This window comes from Cyprinodon tularosa, unplaced genomic scaffold, assembly GCF_016077235.1.
Source record: "Cyprinodon tularosa strain WSP-4 unplaced genomic scaffold, ASM1607723v1 ctg778, whole genome shotgun sequence".
Lineage (NCBI taxonomy): Eukaryota > Metazoa > Chordata > Actinopteri > Cyprinodontiformes > Cyprinodontidae > Cyprinodon > Cyprinodon tularosa.
In genome coordinates this window covers 263595-282476 of record NW_024039538.1, presented here as the reverse complement: position 1 = coordinate 282476, position 18882 = coordinate 263595, and the positions used below count along the sequence as shown (strand labels likewise).

The following is an 18882-nucleotide window of genomic DNA, read 5'->3' as shown; positions in this document are numbered from 1 at the left end:
GCAGGACTGTTTCATAAACCCAAATGACTGAGAATTGAATGGCATTCCTCCAGGTTAAAAGGTACATGTTTGACATGGTAAGTCTAAATTTACAGCTTTTTGCATTCAAGCAAATACAGTATTAATACAGTTCAACTAAGTCACAATGTCAGTTTCTTTTTCACATCTGGCATTTTTGAGGTCATTTTCACACCAGTCCATTTCAGCACTGGGTTTTTTTTTTTTTTTAAATGGCCAGGGATGGAAAAAAAGACAGACAATACAATGAAATACAACACATATAAATGAAGAGAAAAGAAATAAATCCAGCAGATGTTCTTAGTTTAAACAATGGTACTTACTGGAAAGGTTCTTGCGTCTTTAAATCTTCGACTCCAAGAGGGGCTACACTTATTTAACTCAAGAAAATGTAGAAATTAAAGATAAACATCTACATTTCAAGGAACCATTTTCATCGCTTGTAACAAATAAAAAATAAAATAGAAAATGGTAGAACTATCTAGTTAGAAACTACTTTTTAATAAATATCCCTACCTTAAAGCATACAACAGATTAATTAAATCCTTAATTTAGCCCCAGTGGCTAAAGATAATGTGCAGCAGAGCTTTTTGACGTAACAAAAGAGGCGTTTTCCTCAAAGTCATAAAAAAAAAAATCTTCACTAAATTGTACTGTTTGCACAGAAAGTCTACGCCTCACCACTGAGCCTTCCATTTTGCCTTCGGTGGGCTGCCATTATATCCTGCATCCAGGCCCAGCAGCATAGGCAGTAAATGAAGCAGTTTCTATCACCAGTAAATAATGTACCATTGTTTGAACTTATCTGGTTACCAAACATCTTTGAGAGATATTGGAAAGCAAGCATAAAAAAGGAGCGGCGTATGGCACGAAAACAATAAGAAGAAAAGATCAGAAATGTCCACGGGACATTGGTTTTTCTCTTTCCTTGCCATTTTTTTTATTTTATTTTACCTTAAACAACACAAGGCTAAGAACAGGCCCAAGTTTGGTCTTAAGTGTGCTGAAGAAACAAAGTCAAATAGTGGCAACAAACGAAGGCAAGCAGCTCTATGAAGAGTCACAGATAAAAACTTAAATCTAAGCATTAAGAACGCAGCAGTATTGGCACCTAAAAGATGTTTGTTCAAACAGAAATAAAGAAACATTCTTTTTTTTTTTTTTATCCAAACAGCAGAATTTTTATTTCTGTTCCCTCTAAACAAGAAGACACAATCCTCGGACAGTGAATGAAGCGATATCGGACTTGCTAATAGAAACAGATGAAATAAACCTGCGTTGTGCTGTCTGGACTCCCAGGCTTCACCTTTACAGTGAATGCACCAGAGATGATGCAAGGAGAAGAAGTGGTGATGAAAGGATGAGGAAAACGCTGATAGACAAAGACAAAGCATGTCACAGGGTAAAAGACACAAACATACCCCCACTCATCCTCTTATAAAGAAAATAACCTGAGAAAGTGGAAAACAGAGAGGTGGTTGAAGAGGTTCTGCACACAGGCAGCAGGAATGAAGCCAAAATAGGGGTTCAGGGTGAAAAGAAGGATGGTTTGCCAATGTTATTCTGGCACCAGGGCTAGCATGATGTCCATGGCTCTATGGGGTACAAGGGATCTAGAGCCCATCGTGGGTGGTCAACATTTCTTCAGCTCTGCGGTGAGACTCCAAGGCTTTTGTGGTGTAGATATCCTGAGGCAACTCAGATTTGCGTCTCACCATGGGCCGCTCTTTGCGCTGTTCACCCTGCAACTGTGAAAAAAGTAAAAGGAAATTCAGTTATCCCGAGTCCCTGCTGTATTGCATGGAAAACCCCATGCTTTAAGTGCTTCTCTTTAAATTAACCTTGAAAGCCTGAAAATCAAGCTGCACAGTTTTGTTTTGTGGACTTCCTCAAGGTTTTATTCCGAGAAGTGTTTTTTTTTTTTCTCCTCTTTACTGTTTTTTTCTCCTCCAATATTGATCCAAGGGACTCTAGGGATATCCGTCATTGTTGTGCTAATTTATTCCGACTGTGTGATCAGTCAAAGTCTCCGATCTGCAACCTGTAGCTCTGGAGCGACAGGTGGCTCTTTGGAGCCTCTACAATGGCTCTCTTAATAGTGGCCATAAATGATAAAGGAATGCATCATGATTTGGGGAGTGTTGGCCTAGTGGGTTAGAGCAATGGGCTTGCACCCTGAGAAGGTTTCAAGTATCCAGTTTGATCCCCACAGCCTCAACTCTGGGTTCCTGAGCAAGACCCTTGACCTCTGATTGCTCCTTGAGTTCCACACAATGACAGCCCACTGCTCCCCAACGGGATGGGTTAAATGCAGAGGTAAATTTATCCAATATGAGATCAATACAGTTCAAATATTATTATTCTAATATAGTATACCTAGTATAGTAGACCTGGAACAAATTAATGACATTTTGTTTAAAAGTCATTTAACTGGGCTCAGAGGAAAATAGCTTTGGACTTGAAAGGTTGCCATAATTCCAATCTATTGTACCTAACTGCCCAAAAAATTAAGCAATTGTTAAATGAAAACTTTTATTTTTATAAATTAGACTCTTAATTATAAACCCATACTATAATTTTTATATAACTGATCGCAGTGATAATTAAATAAGATTAGTGATTGTGTTTTGAAAACATTTTGATGTCCATGTTAACTATGTCCTGTTAGAGCAGTCATACTTGGTGTTCCTCAAGGAACACGGTGTAGTGTTGTAAAATTGGTATCTATATGCTGATGATACCCAGCTTAAACATTAAGGGATCCAGGTTCATAAATCATCAAGATTATCATTAAACACCAACAGAGAACATCGATTCTTGATCCTGATAACATTCATAATGTAGATGATGACTATTGTTTTGAATTCTTTACACCTAAATTACTGCTTCAGCCTTTAAAACCGTTTTGGCATTCTGATTGTCAAAGATACAGCAGAGCAGATTTCAGCTGGAACCGAACACAAAAGAAAAAATATCTTCAACTTTGACTTCCCGAAACAACATAGGAGTTACTTTTAGAAGAGATTATTTCTTCTATTATCTCAGCAGAAATCACTGACGAAAAAAAAGGACAAGTTAGAGTCTGATATCTCAGACTCTGACCTTGCCATTTCTCTCAGACCCCCGGAGGTTGGGTGAAAGGTTTCTTACACTTCCAAAGCCTCAGCACTGACAGAGTGGCTTGATCTTTCCAGCCAGGATCAGGACCTTAGGATCATTTCCCACGTTCACTACAGAAACACTAATAAGCCTTTAAAAAATCCACTAGTTGGGCAATGATATTGTGATAGCATTGTATTTTTGCCTTTTTTTAACCATCAGTTTTTTTTTCTGTTTACATTTTAATGGCCATATAGATAAACATTAGTTGCACATATAAATTGTGATTAATACAACAAAACCCTAAACGTTGGGAGCAGCAAATATTAGTCAATCAAAATGACTGTGGAAGAAATCATGAAAATGATCATTCCATCGAGTCAAGACCAGCCACTGTGAATGGGTATGAAAACAAATATATGTATAATTTCTTCTTATTGGCTGGTAGGACAGAAATTTTGAATCTTTTTTTGGTGTGCCTGTTCTTTACCAAATTCTTTTCTTAATGAAGGTTTTACAGTAAAGACAGAATAAAGGAAAACTGCCAGTTGTGTAGAAATGGTTCTTTGCATAATTGTTAATTTGTTTAGTTAAAATTTCTTGCGATATGTATAATTTTAAGAGTTTGTTATATAGAAGCTGTTTTTTATGTTAATTATTTTTGTGTGAATGAATCTTATGTAGAACAGGAACCCGCTGGAAAACAGTTTTAACTGAGTCAGACATGGGTTACTGCAATGCTTTTAACATTTCCTTGTATAAAAAATACAATAAAATGAGTCACCTTTTTTATATATTTTGCTAAATATTATATCTGTTATATCTTCATGTCTAACTTGATTTACAGAATGCATGTTGGCAATAAAAATACAAACCAAAAAACTTATCCTACCCCTTTTTTAATGTTCTTTCTTTTTTTTAAATCTGATTTCAGTCCTTGGACATGAAGTTATAGAAAGAAAAAGGTCAATGTATATAATTTTCTTCTTTGAATAAAAAAAAAAAAAGAAAAAAAAAAGAAAAACACACCAACAAACTAAAAAAACTATGTGAAAACAAATTAAACCTTGTCAGGCATTGTGATGTGGAAACAGTGTATATACTAACAGGATAAACAAAAAAAGTGATTGTACTTTAAGACATTATGATACAGTATATGTAAGTATTTGGCTCATAAATTTATGATCACCTATATTTATGTATCTTATATTACACACAAACACCTCTGCGTTCCTGTAACAACAGTATTAAAACAATTTAAGTGTCTTTACTGTAGGATTTAGTCGTTTGGTAGACATGTCTGAGTTTTTGCGTGAATGAAAAAGGTTTTAACTAAAATAGTAACAGTGCAAGCAGGTTGGTGAGGATAAACCTATTCATCATAGACTGATTACAGTAAAGGTAGAGACAGAGAGAAAGTCAGGTTTACCTGAGTTGCGCCCTCCTCAACTGTCTTTTTTAACCTCTGCACATCTTCTATCAAAGGGACATCCGTCTCCATTGCTACAGGACTACTGAGGTCATAGGAATCGAGATACAAACAGAACTACAAAGCAAAAAGAGGGGAGGACAAAGGAAAAAAAAAAAGGGGGGGGGGGGGGGAGAAAAGAGATTCAGTGGCATGCAAGAAGAAGTATTAAAAAAGGTTTAAAGCCTGAAGTTTGCTACGGCTGAGGTAAGGAAACGTTTTAACTGTTAATTTATAGAGCTACCAGTTTACTTCAGAGACATCCCTGCAGCTTGCCGTCATCAGACTGCGGCTGGTAATCAGCATCCCTGTATAGCTTTAAACAATTATTGTTTTACAAAGGCTAAGAGTTTCTGTCAAACAGGTTCTATGTCTTAAAGTCCTCTTAAGGAAATGCCAAAAGAAAGTCCTGGTGTCACTATAGTTCCTCCCAGGAATGCAGTTTTGCCCCTACCCAACCTGTTGCTGTGAGATGCAGGCCAGATAGATAAAGAAGGCAACTGCTTCCATAAAATAAAATAAAAGCAACATAAAGCTGGAAATATTGTTGGTCTTGGAACATAATCTCACAGCTTGTAAATGAAATCAACAATGCAATCTCTATGGTAACGCTGTTTAAAAGTAACATGTCAATTATCATTTTTATACTTAGACGTTCACCAATCAGTTAGAGATTGGATTTTACCTCGACTGGTAGGTCGTATAGTGAGAAAGATGTTTGCTATAAAACTGAAAACTAAATCTTTTTCCATAAATGCATCGCAACAAGGACACACTGTCATGCATTTCAAGATCGATAAGAAAATAAAAGAAAAAAAAATAGATGAATGTTAGGGGCATGCTTAGATGAAGATTGATTATTATTACCTCAGTTGATGCACATGCAGGGTATGACTGGTATTACACCTGTTATAGATCTTAAGATTAATCTTAAAAGTTGTGAAACCCTAAATTGTGCGGCAAGACCAAAGAGAACTGGAAACTATTATGGAGACAGCAAAATGTATAACTACAATAAATATATTTCAATTATTTTCTTACCACAAAACCACAGCCTTAAATTTAGAAGATAGGTCTAACATTTATGTATATGCAAAGGTTAAAATGCATACATCTAAAAATCCCACTATTTTTGGGATGAATAACAAATTTCAGAAGTAAAATTCTCTGCTAGTCACTACTATTAGGCTAAGAAGGAGTTAACTCAAGTAGAAAAAGAATAAAATTAACCAGATATAAACAGCTAGCAAGGATCCAGGTAACTGGAAAGATTTGTAAAGTATGTCCAAACTCAATGTTCCCTGAACATATCCACACTAGAGATGTTTATTCCGTTTTCTTGTGATGCTAAGCTTCTTTTAGCTATAGCCTTAGGTAGCCTAAAGACCATAAGAATGAAAACGAGAAACAACATGATGCTCATAATCATCCAAATGACCCACAGGAAGATCCCTCTGTCAGAGTTGCCCACAGAAATGAGCTGAAAAAAGTTTTTAAGCTCAATGTGAATGAAGTCGCTCTCATTCAGGGGAATATTAAGCTAACCATAACTTAGCAGTCATTTGGCTAACATTCACGCCCAAGATTTAAAACAGAGTACACCGTTTGAATAAATTTGGACAAAAAAGGAGGAAAACAGGTGACATTTATTCATTTAATGAAACGGGTCATCAAAAGTTTCCAAAAGTCTAACAGAGCTTTAGGATTTCGACCATCAGGAAAGAAGATGGAAGGCCAACAAAAGCCACTTCTGAGCAACATCATACAAAAGGATTTACACGCCACTCATTGTGGTCAAATATGGTGAAAATAAATTACACTGAAAACCTTAAATCAATTTGCAAGAAAAAAACAAAAACAGTTAAATTGAGGTCATAGTTTAGCATTTTTTCTGAGTCAGTTTTCTTAGGCAGAAATTTGATCTTCCACAACAATTTATTCTAAGCCTCAAAGTTTTATTTAAGTTTTAGTACTTAATGTTACTAAGCTCGGCATACAAAGAGAGTCAGAAGCTGAAAATCTGATATTTTCTCAGTCAGGGAACTCAAATGTTGCTACCTGTGTTAGCCATTTTCAGAGAGGTGCTTAAAAACAGAGAGTCTCAGATTTATCCTCATCTAGATGATGGATTGCTGGAAGTGTTTACACAATCTCAAAGCAAAAAAAAAAAAAAAAATTATTCATTTCCTGTAAAAACAAGGACTATAGCTAGCAATGCTAATTTTGCCAGTCTAATAGTTGAGTTACCAACAAAGTACAAAAAAATTAAATAGCATAAAATCACGTTTCTTGAAGGATAATCAGATTAGGCTAAACTCGGTTTTTGGGTGTCTGAGCTTTACAAAATGATTCAAAACTGACTCCAAATTCTTCAAATCGGTGCGTCTCCAGTTTCTGCATGGAGCACAAATAACAGACAGGTATCAAAGAGATAATATTTACTTTAGCCCCCTATGTTAATAAAAAAAACAACAAAAAAAACAAGTCAAGATCTTAACAGTAATATCTGAAGATGTGTAGGCTCTCTTGATCATCAACCAACTTTTAAACAACACTTATATGAACCCCCAATGGAGTATAAATTAAGGATTTACAAAATATCCCCATATTTCTGTCTGTAACGATTAAAATCAAGTGAGTTTAATGAAAACACATCCCTTTCTGCATTCTGGTATCTTCACTCTAAACACTGTTTTATAAATGAGTGACACCAGCAGAGATAGAGATAAAAAGATATGCATTAACATCACATTTAGAGCTCACCTGTGGATTTGACTTGGCAAGGTTCTCAATCTTGATCCATGCCTCTTCTCGTTCTTTTGACTTTGCCTTTTCTCTGTTGGTGCAAAAATACATTTATCTCACTTTTAAGCTCCAGCACACTGGTTTGTCCTGATTTGAGCCATCTTAAAAAGGAGAAGAAATGACTTACTTGTTTTTCTCTGCCCTGAACTGCTGTGTGCAATCATCAAACAGCTTCTGATTCATCTCCATAAAAAGCTTCAGAGCGTTGTAGATGAGGCCATGGATGGTCCTGTGAACATAAAACAAATACATGATGTTCTTCCTGGGAGCAACAACGGCCAATTGGGAAGAATTAAAAAACATAATTGAGGAAAAATACAAAATATTAAAAGCTTTCTAAATACTATAAAAAAGATTTTGTTTTTTAGATAAGATATTTTATCAGGTTAATGTCAGTGTGTCACAATGAAAGAAAAACATACAATTAAAGAAAATTAGATTTCTAGACTTTGAGCCTGATCATGAGTGGTTTAGTGTACAGGGGGTAACAAGGAGCGAGCAGCCTCTCACGACCCCCTCCCGATCAAGGATCGTGAGGTCGTGGGCAAATTGCTCAGGGCGCATGCGCAAAGAAGGATTCTTCTTTTTATTCTTCCTCTTAGATGTAAACAGGGCAGCATGGCAGGGATGTAGTTCTGTTTGTAAAATTGACAGACCGTAGTAGTGACGCTTACTCAGCCATTTCTTTTTTCCAAATACATTGTCACCTTTTCTTCTTAGGGCTTTTAACAAAAAATTGCAAAAATTGTCAAGGCAGCACGTTTCACTCTAGTTAGCTTTATATTCCCCCTCCAGATGGATGAGTCAGAGAAGCTCCAACTCATAGTGGAGCTGAGTCCGACATGGTTTTTAGTCGTACAGTGTGCAGGAGGATCGCATCAGAGCATTGGGCCGAATATAAATCCTGAGCTGTGAGCTCACACTGTACGACTACACCCCGAGGTTAGTCGTACAGTGTGAGCAGCAGCTGCGTGCAACGATTGAAAAAAAACAACGAAAAAAAAGAAATCACACAGTGTACGCCCAGCTTTAACAAACATCTTTTGAAAGATAAATTTAGGAGATTAGATTTTGTGCCGGTGTAGGTGCCAGATCCAATCAAGCCCTCTGCATGCTAGTGACTTTAGGCTATATGGTTGGCTGAAAGTCGTCCCGATGACTTAATATTGTGGTTACCGAGTGAAGAATAACATAATGTCGCTTCCGTGTGACAAGTCGGTGGCATCGGTGTTTCAAATGACCAATGAAGTTTTATCTGATTGATAACAAAACTGAAAAAAATCTGTTTATGGTGAACAAAGTAAGTGCAGACCATGATATAAAGGGTGGAGAGCTGGGTAGGTCTGTGGCTAGCAGTGCTCAGTAGCTAACAGGTTAAACCTCTTTTAGCTTGGTCAGTTTTCCATATTAAAATACACCAATTTTTATTTCTTGTCAACAACAAGGCAGCACTTTCCTACAAGACTGTTTTGGCTACTTTAAATCGCCAAGGAAACAATATAACAGCAAATGAAGGTAACTATACGTTGAGACTGCAGAAGAGATTTGATTCCTAAGAAACATTTGCATTAAACCAATTGGTGATTCTAAAATGATGCAGAAACCCCTGAAAGCCCTAAGCTGAGTCAGACAGCATGTGAGAAGCAGTCCAAGCTAAACAGAAACATTCACAAAAACAACAGCAGGTGGCAATCCTGCACAGCTTACTTGTTCCAGTGCGTCTTTGAGTTGCGGTATAGAGCAGGAAACATAATGGGCAGGATCTTTGCTGCGTTGTCACTGATCAGACTCATGATGTACTCGTTGTTCCAGTAGTACAAGGCCCGTTCTGCCACCTGGGGGAAAATCAAAAAATCCCATCTCTGTTAGACGTATGCTGGGAATGTGTTGGCTCAATTAGATGAACCTCACCCTATGCGGTGACTTTTATGTTTGAATGCAATCACTCATTTTAATCAGAGACACTAAGACACAGTTACTGGGAAGGAAAAAAAGGCTTTCCTATCACACCGAATCCCTACCAACAAAAGAAATAAGATGGATTTAGGGAAATGATAGAAAGACCAAGATAAATTATTTATTTTTTTGCTTATTTTTCTTTGTCACTAAAATGGGTATTAATAAGAAATAAAAAGCTTGAAATTGTAAATATTTCTCCTAGTGAAAAACTTAAACTTGAAAAAATAAATAATAATAATAATATATATAATAATCTGCATATAAAAGTACCTTTGATATATTTGTGACAAATGGCTACAAAAATTTAAAGACCATCAATAGCAGTATACTTCATTAGCACATTTTAAGAACATCAACATCAAGTTTAATCAGGATAATTATATTTTTTGCGATTGTAATTTAAAGTAAAACTCTTAAGTCATTTTTGAGAACAGATTGCATGATAGTGTGTCAAACTTTGAACACACGTCCTGCTGTGAAAGTCTAGTTCATAATTATGACTACTTAACCAACCAGTTAATGTAATGATGCATTTGTATCACTACATTTCACACAAAAATGGAAGTTAATCCTCTTCTAAAATATACTGACTTTAATAACAAAGACAAAAGTAAAGCTGTTAAAGATTTTTTTTTTTTCCAAGATTAACAACACTATAGTTTTTCATCTATAATCATTATAAAATGCTCATAACTCTAAGCCTATAAAGTGACTGATAATCTTGTCAGTACCTGGAAGTGTGGGCTGGAGACGCACTTTGCCAGCTGTCGAAAAAGAGGCTCCTGAACCTTAACAAACTCTGAGGGTTCGATGACATCCAGGATCTCCTCTAGCTCATTGAGAAACATCACCTCCTTTGGGCTGTGAGTCTTTGGCCAGTACTTTAGTAGAGCCATTACTACCTGTGGGGAGGAAAGATGGATGGTAGCCAGTAAGTGAAGGAACAGAGAAAACCCCACTGAACCAAAAGAGTTTACTACTAAAATCAATTTAAAAGTACTTATTCTATAAACATACCGGCTCAGTTAGTGTGCTGTCCTTTTCCAAAAACTGCACCACACAGTAGGCCAGCTGCAAAGCGACAAAACAACCAATAAAGTGTTTGAATGTTTGCCTTTTTATAACAAGTTGAGACAGAAAAACGATTTGCATGCCACACCTCTTTGCTTCCTAAAAATAATACAGTTAGCTTTTATTTATTTGTTTGTAGGCTGAGAACAAACCTGTGGATGGTAGACACTGAGTGATTTGACTTTGTGCAGAGGCAATAAAACCTTCAACAGGAAAATCTTGTGCTCTTCTTTCAGGGGTAAGGCAAATCCGTTAATTATACTGTAAAAAAACAACGACAGAAAGAAATAAACACAAGATCAATATTGAGAAAAGTTAAGAACAATTATATTAAACATTACCTATTGCAACACTATGTGTATAGAACAGAATTGTAATTCAGGCATTGTACATATTTATTAGAAGAGATCAACTTAGATATTTGTGTTGAATTTAATGATTGAGGTTTACAGCAGTGGAAACACATTAAACCACCATTATTATATTCAATGATCAAAACAAAAGGTTTTACAATCGAAAAATTATTTGGTTTCCAAAATCAAGGAGAGATTTTCCTACTAAAGAGATCAGCACACGGTCATTGGTTTCTGGTGCACAAAGCAAGGATTCAGCTACCATTAGTGCTTTGAGAGATCACACAATAACGCATTCAGGATACGAGTTACAACTCTGAAAATCTTTTAGGTGAGCCACTCCTAAACAGTAGAGACAGAGCCAGGTTACTTTGACTAAGGAGAAGAAGGAAGTCCTCTTTTTAGATTAAAGGGGCAGTCACACCAGGAAAGTACTTTGGTCTGTCTATAACTTTATGCTCTCTGCTTTTCCTCATAGTAGCTTCATCTGATCTGTTCCTGTTTGGCTTTGATTCCATCCTGGATTGAAATATGAGCTGTGCTGCTGCCATCAACACCTTTGTTAATAGATGTTGGAGCTCGTCCTGTTTTTCAGTGTGGTCCTGTTTTTCTGACTGTAACTAACTGTATGTGCTCCTTTTATCCTCTGACATGGCTGTGTGTTTCCTGGATGGGGCCGCCTCTGGAGCTGGTTTTACAGATGTCCTTTGTATTTGTGCTTCTTTTTCTATGTCTGCTTCTGTCTCCTTGAACCTCAGTCGGCCTTGGCAGATGGCCGCTCACACCGAGTCTGGTTCTGCTTGAGGTTTCTTCCTGTTAAAAGGGTGCTTTTCTCTCAACTGTCGCTACAAGCGTGCTTAGTGTGAGGGATGGCCTTCGAGTCAATGAGTCCATGCAATCAACTGGTTTCCTTTGATAGAAAACTTTTAATCAATTTGACTGTATGGTCTGGTTGAATTGTCTCTGTAAAGTGCCTTGAGATGACGTATTGTAATTGTTGCTATATAAATAAACTGAATTGAATTGCTTGTTTGTTCTTATTTGCAAGTAGACTATAACTCATAACAAAGCACACACGAGACAATGATTGCTCCCATTGGTCAGAATAACTCCTGCAGGGAAGAGCAAAGACCCGAAACTGCACAAAAAATGGGAGTCTTTCATGCAGCACTTCTGTTTTTCATATTTATTCTGTTATCACAGCTGCAAAAGTGCACATGCATTATAAATTCTCATAAAAGCAGTAAACGCCTCTCCATTTTTTGAACGTTTTATGCGAGTAGATTCGATACCATGGGGGCCCCCGAATGTCAAAGCTTGTTTTCTCACTTAAAATTTTTAACTTCACATGAGCTAACATTAGATTCACCGTTTATATCGAGGAAAGTGAAGCTTGAATGAACTCTGTAAATGTCTGTGTTAAACTATAAACCAATCAGTTTGCAGCTAATGTAAAACATTTTCCCTTTTCTGCCTTCATTGTCAACCATCTTTAAAACAGAAAGAGAAACATCTCTTATTTCAACTGTATTTTTTTGTGTTTTAAAGCAAAAATTCAAAAGAAAACCCTATGACTAAAAAATACTGTGACCTATAACGAATCTAAAGATTTCATTTTTGGTGTTAAATTACTGCGATACTTGTTTACATCATTCACCTAGATCTACCACCACTCAACCTTACCTTCCAAGTATTTCCAGTAGTTCAGCTATACCATTATGGTGCTCAGTTTCATAGATAAACCTGAAAAATATAATGAGTTCATGTTAGCCATGTCGACCCAAACAAATGATTCAGGTTAACATTATAGAAGAGAGTTCATCTGTGGAGCTGCGGGAGACCGACACTGACCTATAGAAAATGTTATTGATCTGTTTTCTGATGTACGCCCGCAAGCCCAGAAATTTTCCATAGATCCGGTGGAGGGTGGTTTTCAGGAAGTCTCTCTCTCTGGGATCCTCGCTGTCAAATAGTTCTAAGAGCTGCAAAGCAAAGGAAGGTTAAAATTTTATTTTATTCAATCTATAGCATATCCTGTGACTTCTGACAGAAAAATGTTGGGGTTTACCTGCATAACAAATTTCTGGTCGATGTATTTCTTCGCTATGTTAGGTTGGAAGTCTGGAGATTCTAAAAACCTAAGAAAAAATTCATAGACGAGCTGCAAAAAAAGAACAGGATAGAAACAAAGGATTAGAAGCTGGAAAACAAAGGTAGTTGAGCATAAGGTTTTTAACAAACAGAAGGCAGAGGTACAATGAAGCTGATTTGGGTTATTAAAAACTGTTTTATTTTAAACTCAAACTTCTGAGCTGGTAAACAAAAACAAAGAATATGGACCTGCAGATGGGGCCATGCAGCTTCGAGCGTGGGCTCGTCCTCCTCGGGATCAAATTCCGCTCCGGTTGGGTTGGAAGATGGAGGCAACGTCCTGAACATGTTCACAGCAAACTGAAGGGAAACAAGGAAAAAATAATGCCATAAATGAATGCCAGGTGATCACTGTACAGCTGGAAGTGGGACTTTAGACCCAGTTTTTCTGATGTAAAGAGATACAAATAAAAAGGAAAAACAAAACAGAATTTTCATTTTCATTTTTAGGGAAACGTTGACCCAGCTCCTCCAATCACCCTGGGAGGCTTTGCCCCCGCTATCATTTAAGAAGCTTGTTTTTCTGGTCTCTCTTCACATCAACTGACTCCCCTGTGAGCTGCCGTTTCTGCTGCTCTGATCACAGGACAACAGCAGTGGGCTGCTAAAACACTAAGAGCCTTGTATTTTTTGTTTTGTTTTTAAAGAGGAGCTAGAAGGTAGGCTGTGGTGCACCCATTATAGACTGAAGATCACTGCAGCACTACATTAATAACCAGACTGGTTCCGTTTGAAAGAAAAAAACGAATTCAACTCTAAAATCTGAAACCTGAAGATCTACAGTTCGATGAAGCCATTTCTCCCTTTGATCAGTTTCCCCTTTTTATGTGAAATGTTTCAAATTAAACACATTTCCCACAGAAACAACCAGACTTTTAAGAGGAAGGATAATAAAAGGTCATAGGTTATAAATAAGCTGGTAAACAGAGTCCTGTCAGGATGAAACTGTGTGTCTTATTAAACTTAAATAGCTTGAACCTTTAACTTTGCGTAAACATTACTATAAATTATCATAATTACTTTGAACTATTATATAAATATCAAAACAATGAACTCTAATATAACTGTATGAATTGTTTTTTAGAGTTACCTTTTAACATTGAACTTTATTATTTATCTATTTTATATCAAAGTACATTTATACACATCCACTTTCTGATGCTGCAGGTTCTTATGCCATACAGGGCGATTGTATTGTGTCTATTTACCTGATTCTGACTGCAGTGCTAGGTTAAGTTTCAGAGCTCAAGGAAAAAGCACCGTCATCTTTTGCACTTTGTTTCCACGCAGCTAGATGTGAAAGTAGCGACGTTTTATTTGTGTGGACAGAGGAAATATCAGATTTTGTTCTCTGTCATTGAGTTAGCAGGTTTCATCACATGAAACATCTCAAATAAAATAAACCAACGAATAAAGCTATGCAAACAATAATCAATAAGTCTGTCAGATCTAAATTGAGGTGATTTTATTTCTAGCATGAGTGCCTGTTTAAACGTAATGTACAAAGAATAACAAACAAAGAAGGACTCTGCTCTCCATTAAAGTGGTTTTATATGGAGATATTCCATATAGCAGTGGTTCCCAAAGATTTTCTTCTGGGCCCCCCTTTGGATTACAATAAAATTTCCACAAACCACGTCCACGCCCCCCCTGCAATGGCATTGCGCCCCCCCTAGGGGGCACGCCCCACACTTTGGGAACCACTGCCATATAGTCATTCCAATAGTCAAAGAAAAACAGCTGATTTGATTTATTCATTTTTATTTCCTGCGGCTTCATCTTTGAGGGTATTCCCCTCCTCTTCTTCCGCTTGAAGGACTGGGCATCTAAATGTAATAACTTGAACAGCTCCAAGAGAATTGAAAGGATAGCAACTGCTCCAATTGGCCAAACTTAAAGCTAGGGCTAAAACAGCAAACACTGTGCTTTTGCTTGAGGACGTGGGCGACCTGCCATACTTAAAGCTACAGTGTGTAATTTTCAGCAACATCTAACGTCCAGACTGCAGACCGCAGCAACATGAACATCTCCCCCCCCCCCACCGCTTCTCCCCCCCAACAGTACGGCGAGCATTACGGGAAAAAATGTCTTCCACGACGTCCGCATCACCTACCTTCTCAATTGATGAGGTTTGTTTACATAGATAATTGTACAGATAGTATTTCATTAGTCTGTGTGTTCAGTACCGTCTAAGTTCATCTCTCTCAACTTGCCGTAGTTACTTTCGAGCGTAATGGGCGATCTCGCAATCACTAGTTTGTTGGCTCTGCGCTGCCATAGCGCAAAGATGTCTGCCTCCATGGCTGCGAGACCCGCTTCTATGTAATTATAAATAACGAATTCTAAGGCAACGCAAATATTAAGGTTAAGAGGCTGAGCTCGTAGATGATGATAAAATAACATAGTTATGTATAATATATTACATTTCTGACTGTATATCCCTGTAATTATTACACACTGTAGCTTTAATTTGTCTCAATGGCTCAACAAAAGAAAACAAAGGTTTTTTTTTTTTTTGTTGGCCTAGTCAAAGTCAGGGTGGGACAATGATCCTTTTAGGAATATACATTAAGGCTTCAGTTTTAGTAATGCTAGTCATTCTAACTGCACATACAGACTGCTAATCCATGTAAAGATTTGCCATTTGTTTAAAAAACGTACAGTTTGTGCAAGCTTTACAGCCACAGCACCTTCACTACTCCCATCAAAATGAGTGAGGTTTTAAACTGAATATACCAAAGGGTGTTCTGGGATGTCTTGGGTTCAGCTGAATTCGATATCGACAGGTCAAAGAAATCAGCCACTGATTGTTGAATCTCTTGTACAAGAAGCAGAAATCTTAAAAGCTGACCTACAAAGGATTCATTACTAAGAACCATCAGCTGAACCCTTTTTATTCAACTTCACTGCCCTGCAGCCACAGTGTCTTTACAATCAGATCCCCTCATCTAGCCTTAATAGCTACCCCTACTCACCATGTGCACCACCTCCGGGTAGATGGGCTCCGTTATGACGTTCCTGTTGTGGGTGATGTACTCGACCATCTCGCTCAGAGCCGCCCGCTTCACCTCCTTCCATTTCAGGTCACTCAATGGGTCCGAGAGGAAGTCAAAGAGGACGCAGCACTGCCGCAGCTTCTGAATGAAGAGCTTCTCCTGCTCTGCAGGGGCCACATCTAGATGAACACAACAAGAAATGGTGAGGGCAGAGATCAGAGGTAAAGATGAAGACATCCCTCTGAAAATTAGAAGGGGAAACAAAGTGTCAACCGAACAGTTAGAAACAGCAAAAACTTCACTTCTGAGGGAAAAAACGGGGAAAGATGGGGCAAATGAAAAATTATGAGATCTAAAAATGAAACTGAAAGGACAAAAGCATAAACTGAAGGTCTGGACAGAGAAGGAAAAAAATAAATGTGACTGAGGGAGAAAAAAATATGTCATTTTTTCTAAATTTCATGGCCTTTATTTCCTTTTTAACACTCATACGTCTCTGAACAATCCCCGCCTGCAGAACTCTAGACACATAACAGCAGGAGGAAACATCTACTCAAGACGTGCTAAATTCCTACCTGGCTGCCATTGTGGTTCAGTAATTACCCACCGTACACAATAATTACCTAGCTATGTGACAACTTTGATGTTTCTCTTCACCCCAGCCTGCAGCCATCTCTGATAACAGGTTGGCCTCTGATAAACCTGATAGCTAAAACATCAGGCAGGCTAAAACAGACTTTTCTTCAAAATCACGATTAAAATTCAGTTCAATAGATCATTATTTCTGTCACTCCATCACCAAATGAAAAGTAATGTAAGGATTAATAAAGGCTTTTTCTTTTAAATTTTGTCCCATTAAACAATAACATCCATACAGCTTAATGGGAGTTTATGTAAAAAAAACAAAAACACAATATTGTGCAGAACTGTGAAGTGGACGAAATCAAATTCCACGTTTATTTTATCAATAAAATAAGTCTTTACATAAAGCTGTGCATATTTAATTAATATCTAATTTAATTACCGGTAATCTAATAACTCAATAGCATAAAATAACTGTTTAGAGTCTATATTCATTTAGGTTTTTATTTTGAGTTGAAGACATAATTTAGATTTTTTTTCTCACCATAAATAATTTTTTGATTAAGAAAAAATTATTGCATATCCCAGCTTTGATCAATAGCTTTCTCCTTGCTAATATTCCTTCTCCTTACAGAGGTGGATCTCTGCTGCTCTGCAGGAGCTAGTTTTTCACTGGTGTTTCCCAACAGACCTTCTCAGTACAGCTTCAGTTCTACTTTGCACATCACACCGATGGACAATTTACATATTTTTTACACCTTTTATTTGAAATCCCTGCAGCGTCACAACATTAAGAAAAGTCAACATGTTTCCATGAAAAATATTTTTTGGGATTAGCTGATCGTTTTAAGAACTTCTGCGACATAATTTGGAGCTTAAAGTCGTAGGGAAATGGCCTTTCCAGCCGTTGCATTTCCGAATTCTCCCGAGTGGTGCACGATTTTACACGAGTGCATAAAGTGAAAGTGATTGGTCGTTTATCGAGGGGTCAGGATTGTTGTGGAGGAAGGTACGCAAGCAAGTTGGATTTTTGTCGGAAGCATCTTGCTAACCAGTTAGCAACTTAGTGCTAGTAGGTTCCCAATGGGAAATTACATTGGGACAAACCAACACTAAATTATTGACTTAGAAACAACATTATCAAGGAACGCTAATGACAGCAGAAACATGCAAGAGGAGGAGAGTTTTGTGTCGGAGGGCGTGAATGACGCTCTTCCGTCATACATTTTTTTTTATTTAGAGAAGGAAAGTGGGGACAAAGATGTTGTGGAAGATGACGGCAGGGCGGCAGAAGCTTGGTTTGGTGTAGAAGGCTTACAGTCATACATGTTTGGGCCCTTGCCTTGCAACACTGCCAGTTCTGTCAGCTCTACGCCTGCCGAAGACACAGACGTCCATCCCTGTGAACACTGGGATGAAACTCAATGGTAAAGGAAATTATTCTTATTTCAACCGTTGTGTATATTAGCTGCCACATATGAATTAAGGTGCTATAACCAATTTGATTGACAAATGACTATTGATATATGATTGACCGAATTTAGGTGTTCAGGTTGACGTATAACTAACTGACCTGCATAAGATAATGAAAAAAAAAAGATTTTAAGACAGGATCTTTTTCTAAATAGAAATTTTCTAACTTTTGGGACAATATCTGATAAAGAGTACATTTATATACATGTTTAAGCCACAATGATTTGACATTTAAATATGACTTCCCTACGACTTGAAAAATATGCATAAAGCCCTCGGTCACATACTGTATGTACAATACATTAGGTAAATTCAATAGTAGTAACAGAAGCAGATGCCTGTGACACAGGTCTCGAGTCAGACAGTACAACATACTATTGCTTGGAAAGTGATAGTTTGCATAGTTTCAACAAAATTACCCAAATCTTGTAACACATCTATGCTTCCCTATTGCTCACAGCTGCTATGCACATTAGATTGACATAAAAGCACTGGGTGTTAATCACTGCCTGCTTGCATACATAAAGATAAGGTTAAAAACAAGACATTCAAGAGATTAACATATTTTTGGGCAGTAACGATTAGTAGAAACATTTGATTGTGAAAAACAAGTTGACAGAAAGTTTCATGTGTCAAAACCTCATGTAAATAAATAAACATGTTTGTGTGTTATTTGTAGTTTAAAACGCATGTAGATCACTTAAAGGCATAGTGGAGGATTTTCGCTTTAAAAGACGCGCCCTCTCCACAAAAGGGATATGCACAACCCTGTACCTGCTCCTAAGAGGGAATGCCTATTATACGCATGTGAGAGCATGCACGAGCCCATTTCTCTTGGGGAAATGGATATCTCCAAATAGCATGCCAAACATTACCTGTCAAGTAGAAACTTTGCAACCGAGGCATC

At 37.4% G+C, this 18882-nt stretch overlaps 1 protein-coding gene across 3 annotated transcripts in view; it reads right to left on the bottom strand.

The window, feature by feature from the left end:
- Window positions 1-1271: 1271 nt before the first annotated feature.
- The window catches only part of LOC119773682 (serine/threonine-protein phosphatase 2A 56 kDa regulatory subunit gamma isoform), a 36337-nt gene continuing 18726 nt past the window's right edge, over window positions 1272-18882 (bottom strand). Inside the window, exons 2-14 of one of the 3 annotated variants that reach the window (XM_038270789.1) lie at window positions 15900-16099; window positions 13114-13224; window positions 12842-12934; window positions 12625-12755; window positions 12457-12516; window positions 10573-10681; window positions 10367-10420; window positions 10081-10251; window positions 9098-9225; window positions 7518-7619; window positions 7349-7421; window positions 4547-4663; window positions 1272-1766 (exon numbers count right to left, since the gene is read on the bottom strand). In XM_038270789.1, coding sequence (XP_038126717.1) covers window positions 1632-1766; window positions 4547-4663; window positions 7349-7421; window positions 7518-7619; window positions 9098-9225; window positions 10081-10251; window positions 10367-10420; window positions 10573-10681; window positions 12457-12516; window positions 12625-12755; window positions 12842-12934; window positions 13114-13224; window positions 15900-16099 — 1484 coding nt within the window. In that variant the 3' untranslated portion in view covers window positions 1272-1631. Of the gene's footprint in view, window positions 1767-4546; window positions 4664-6761; window positions 6980-7348; window positions 7422-7517; window positions 7620-9097; window positions 9226-10080; window positions 10252-10366; window positions 10421-10572; window positions 10682-12456; window positions 12517-12624; window positions 12756-12841; window positions 12935-13113; window positions 13225-15899; window positions 16100-18882 lie in introns of those variants that run through there. The other 2 variants (XM_038270790.1, XM_038270791.1) reach the window with 2 other exon arrangements.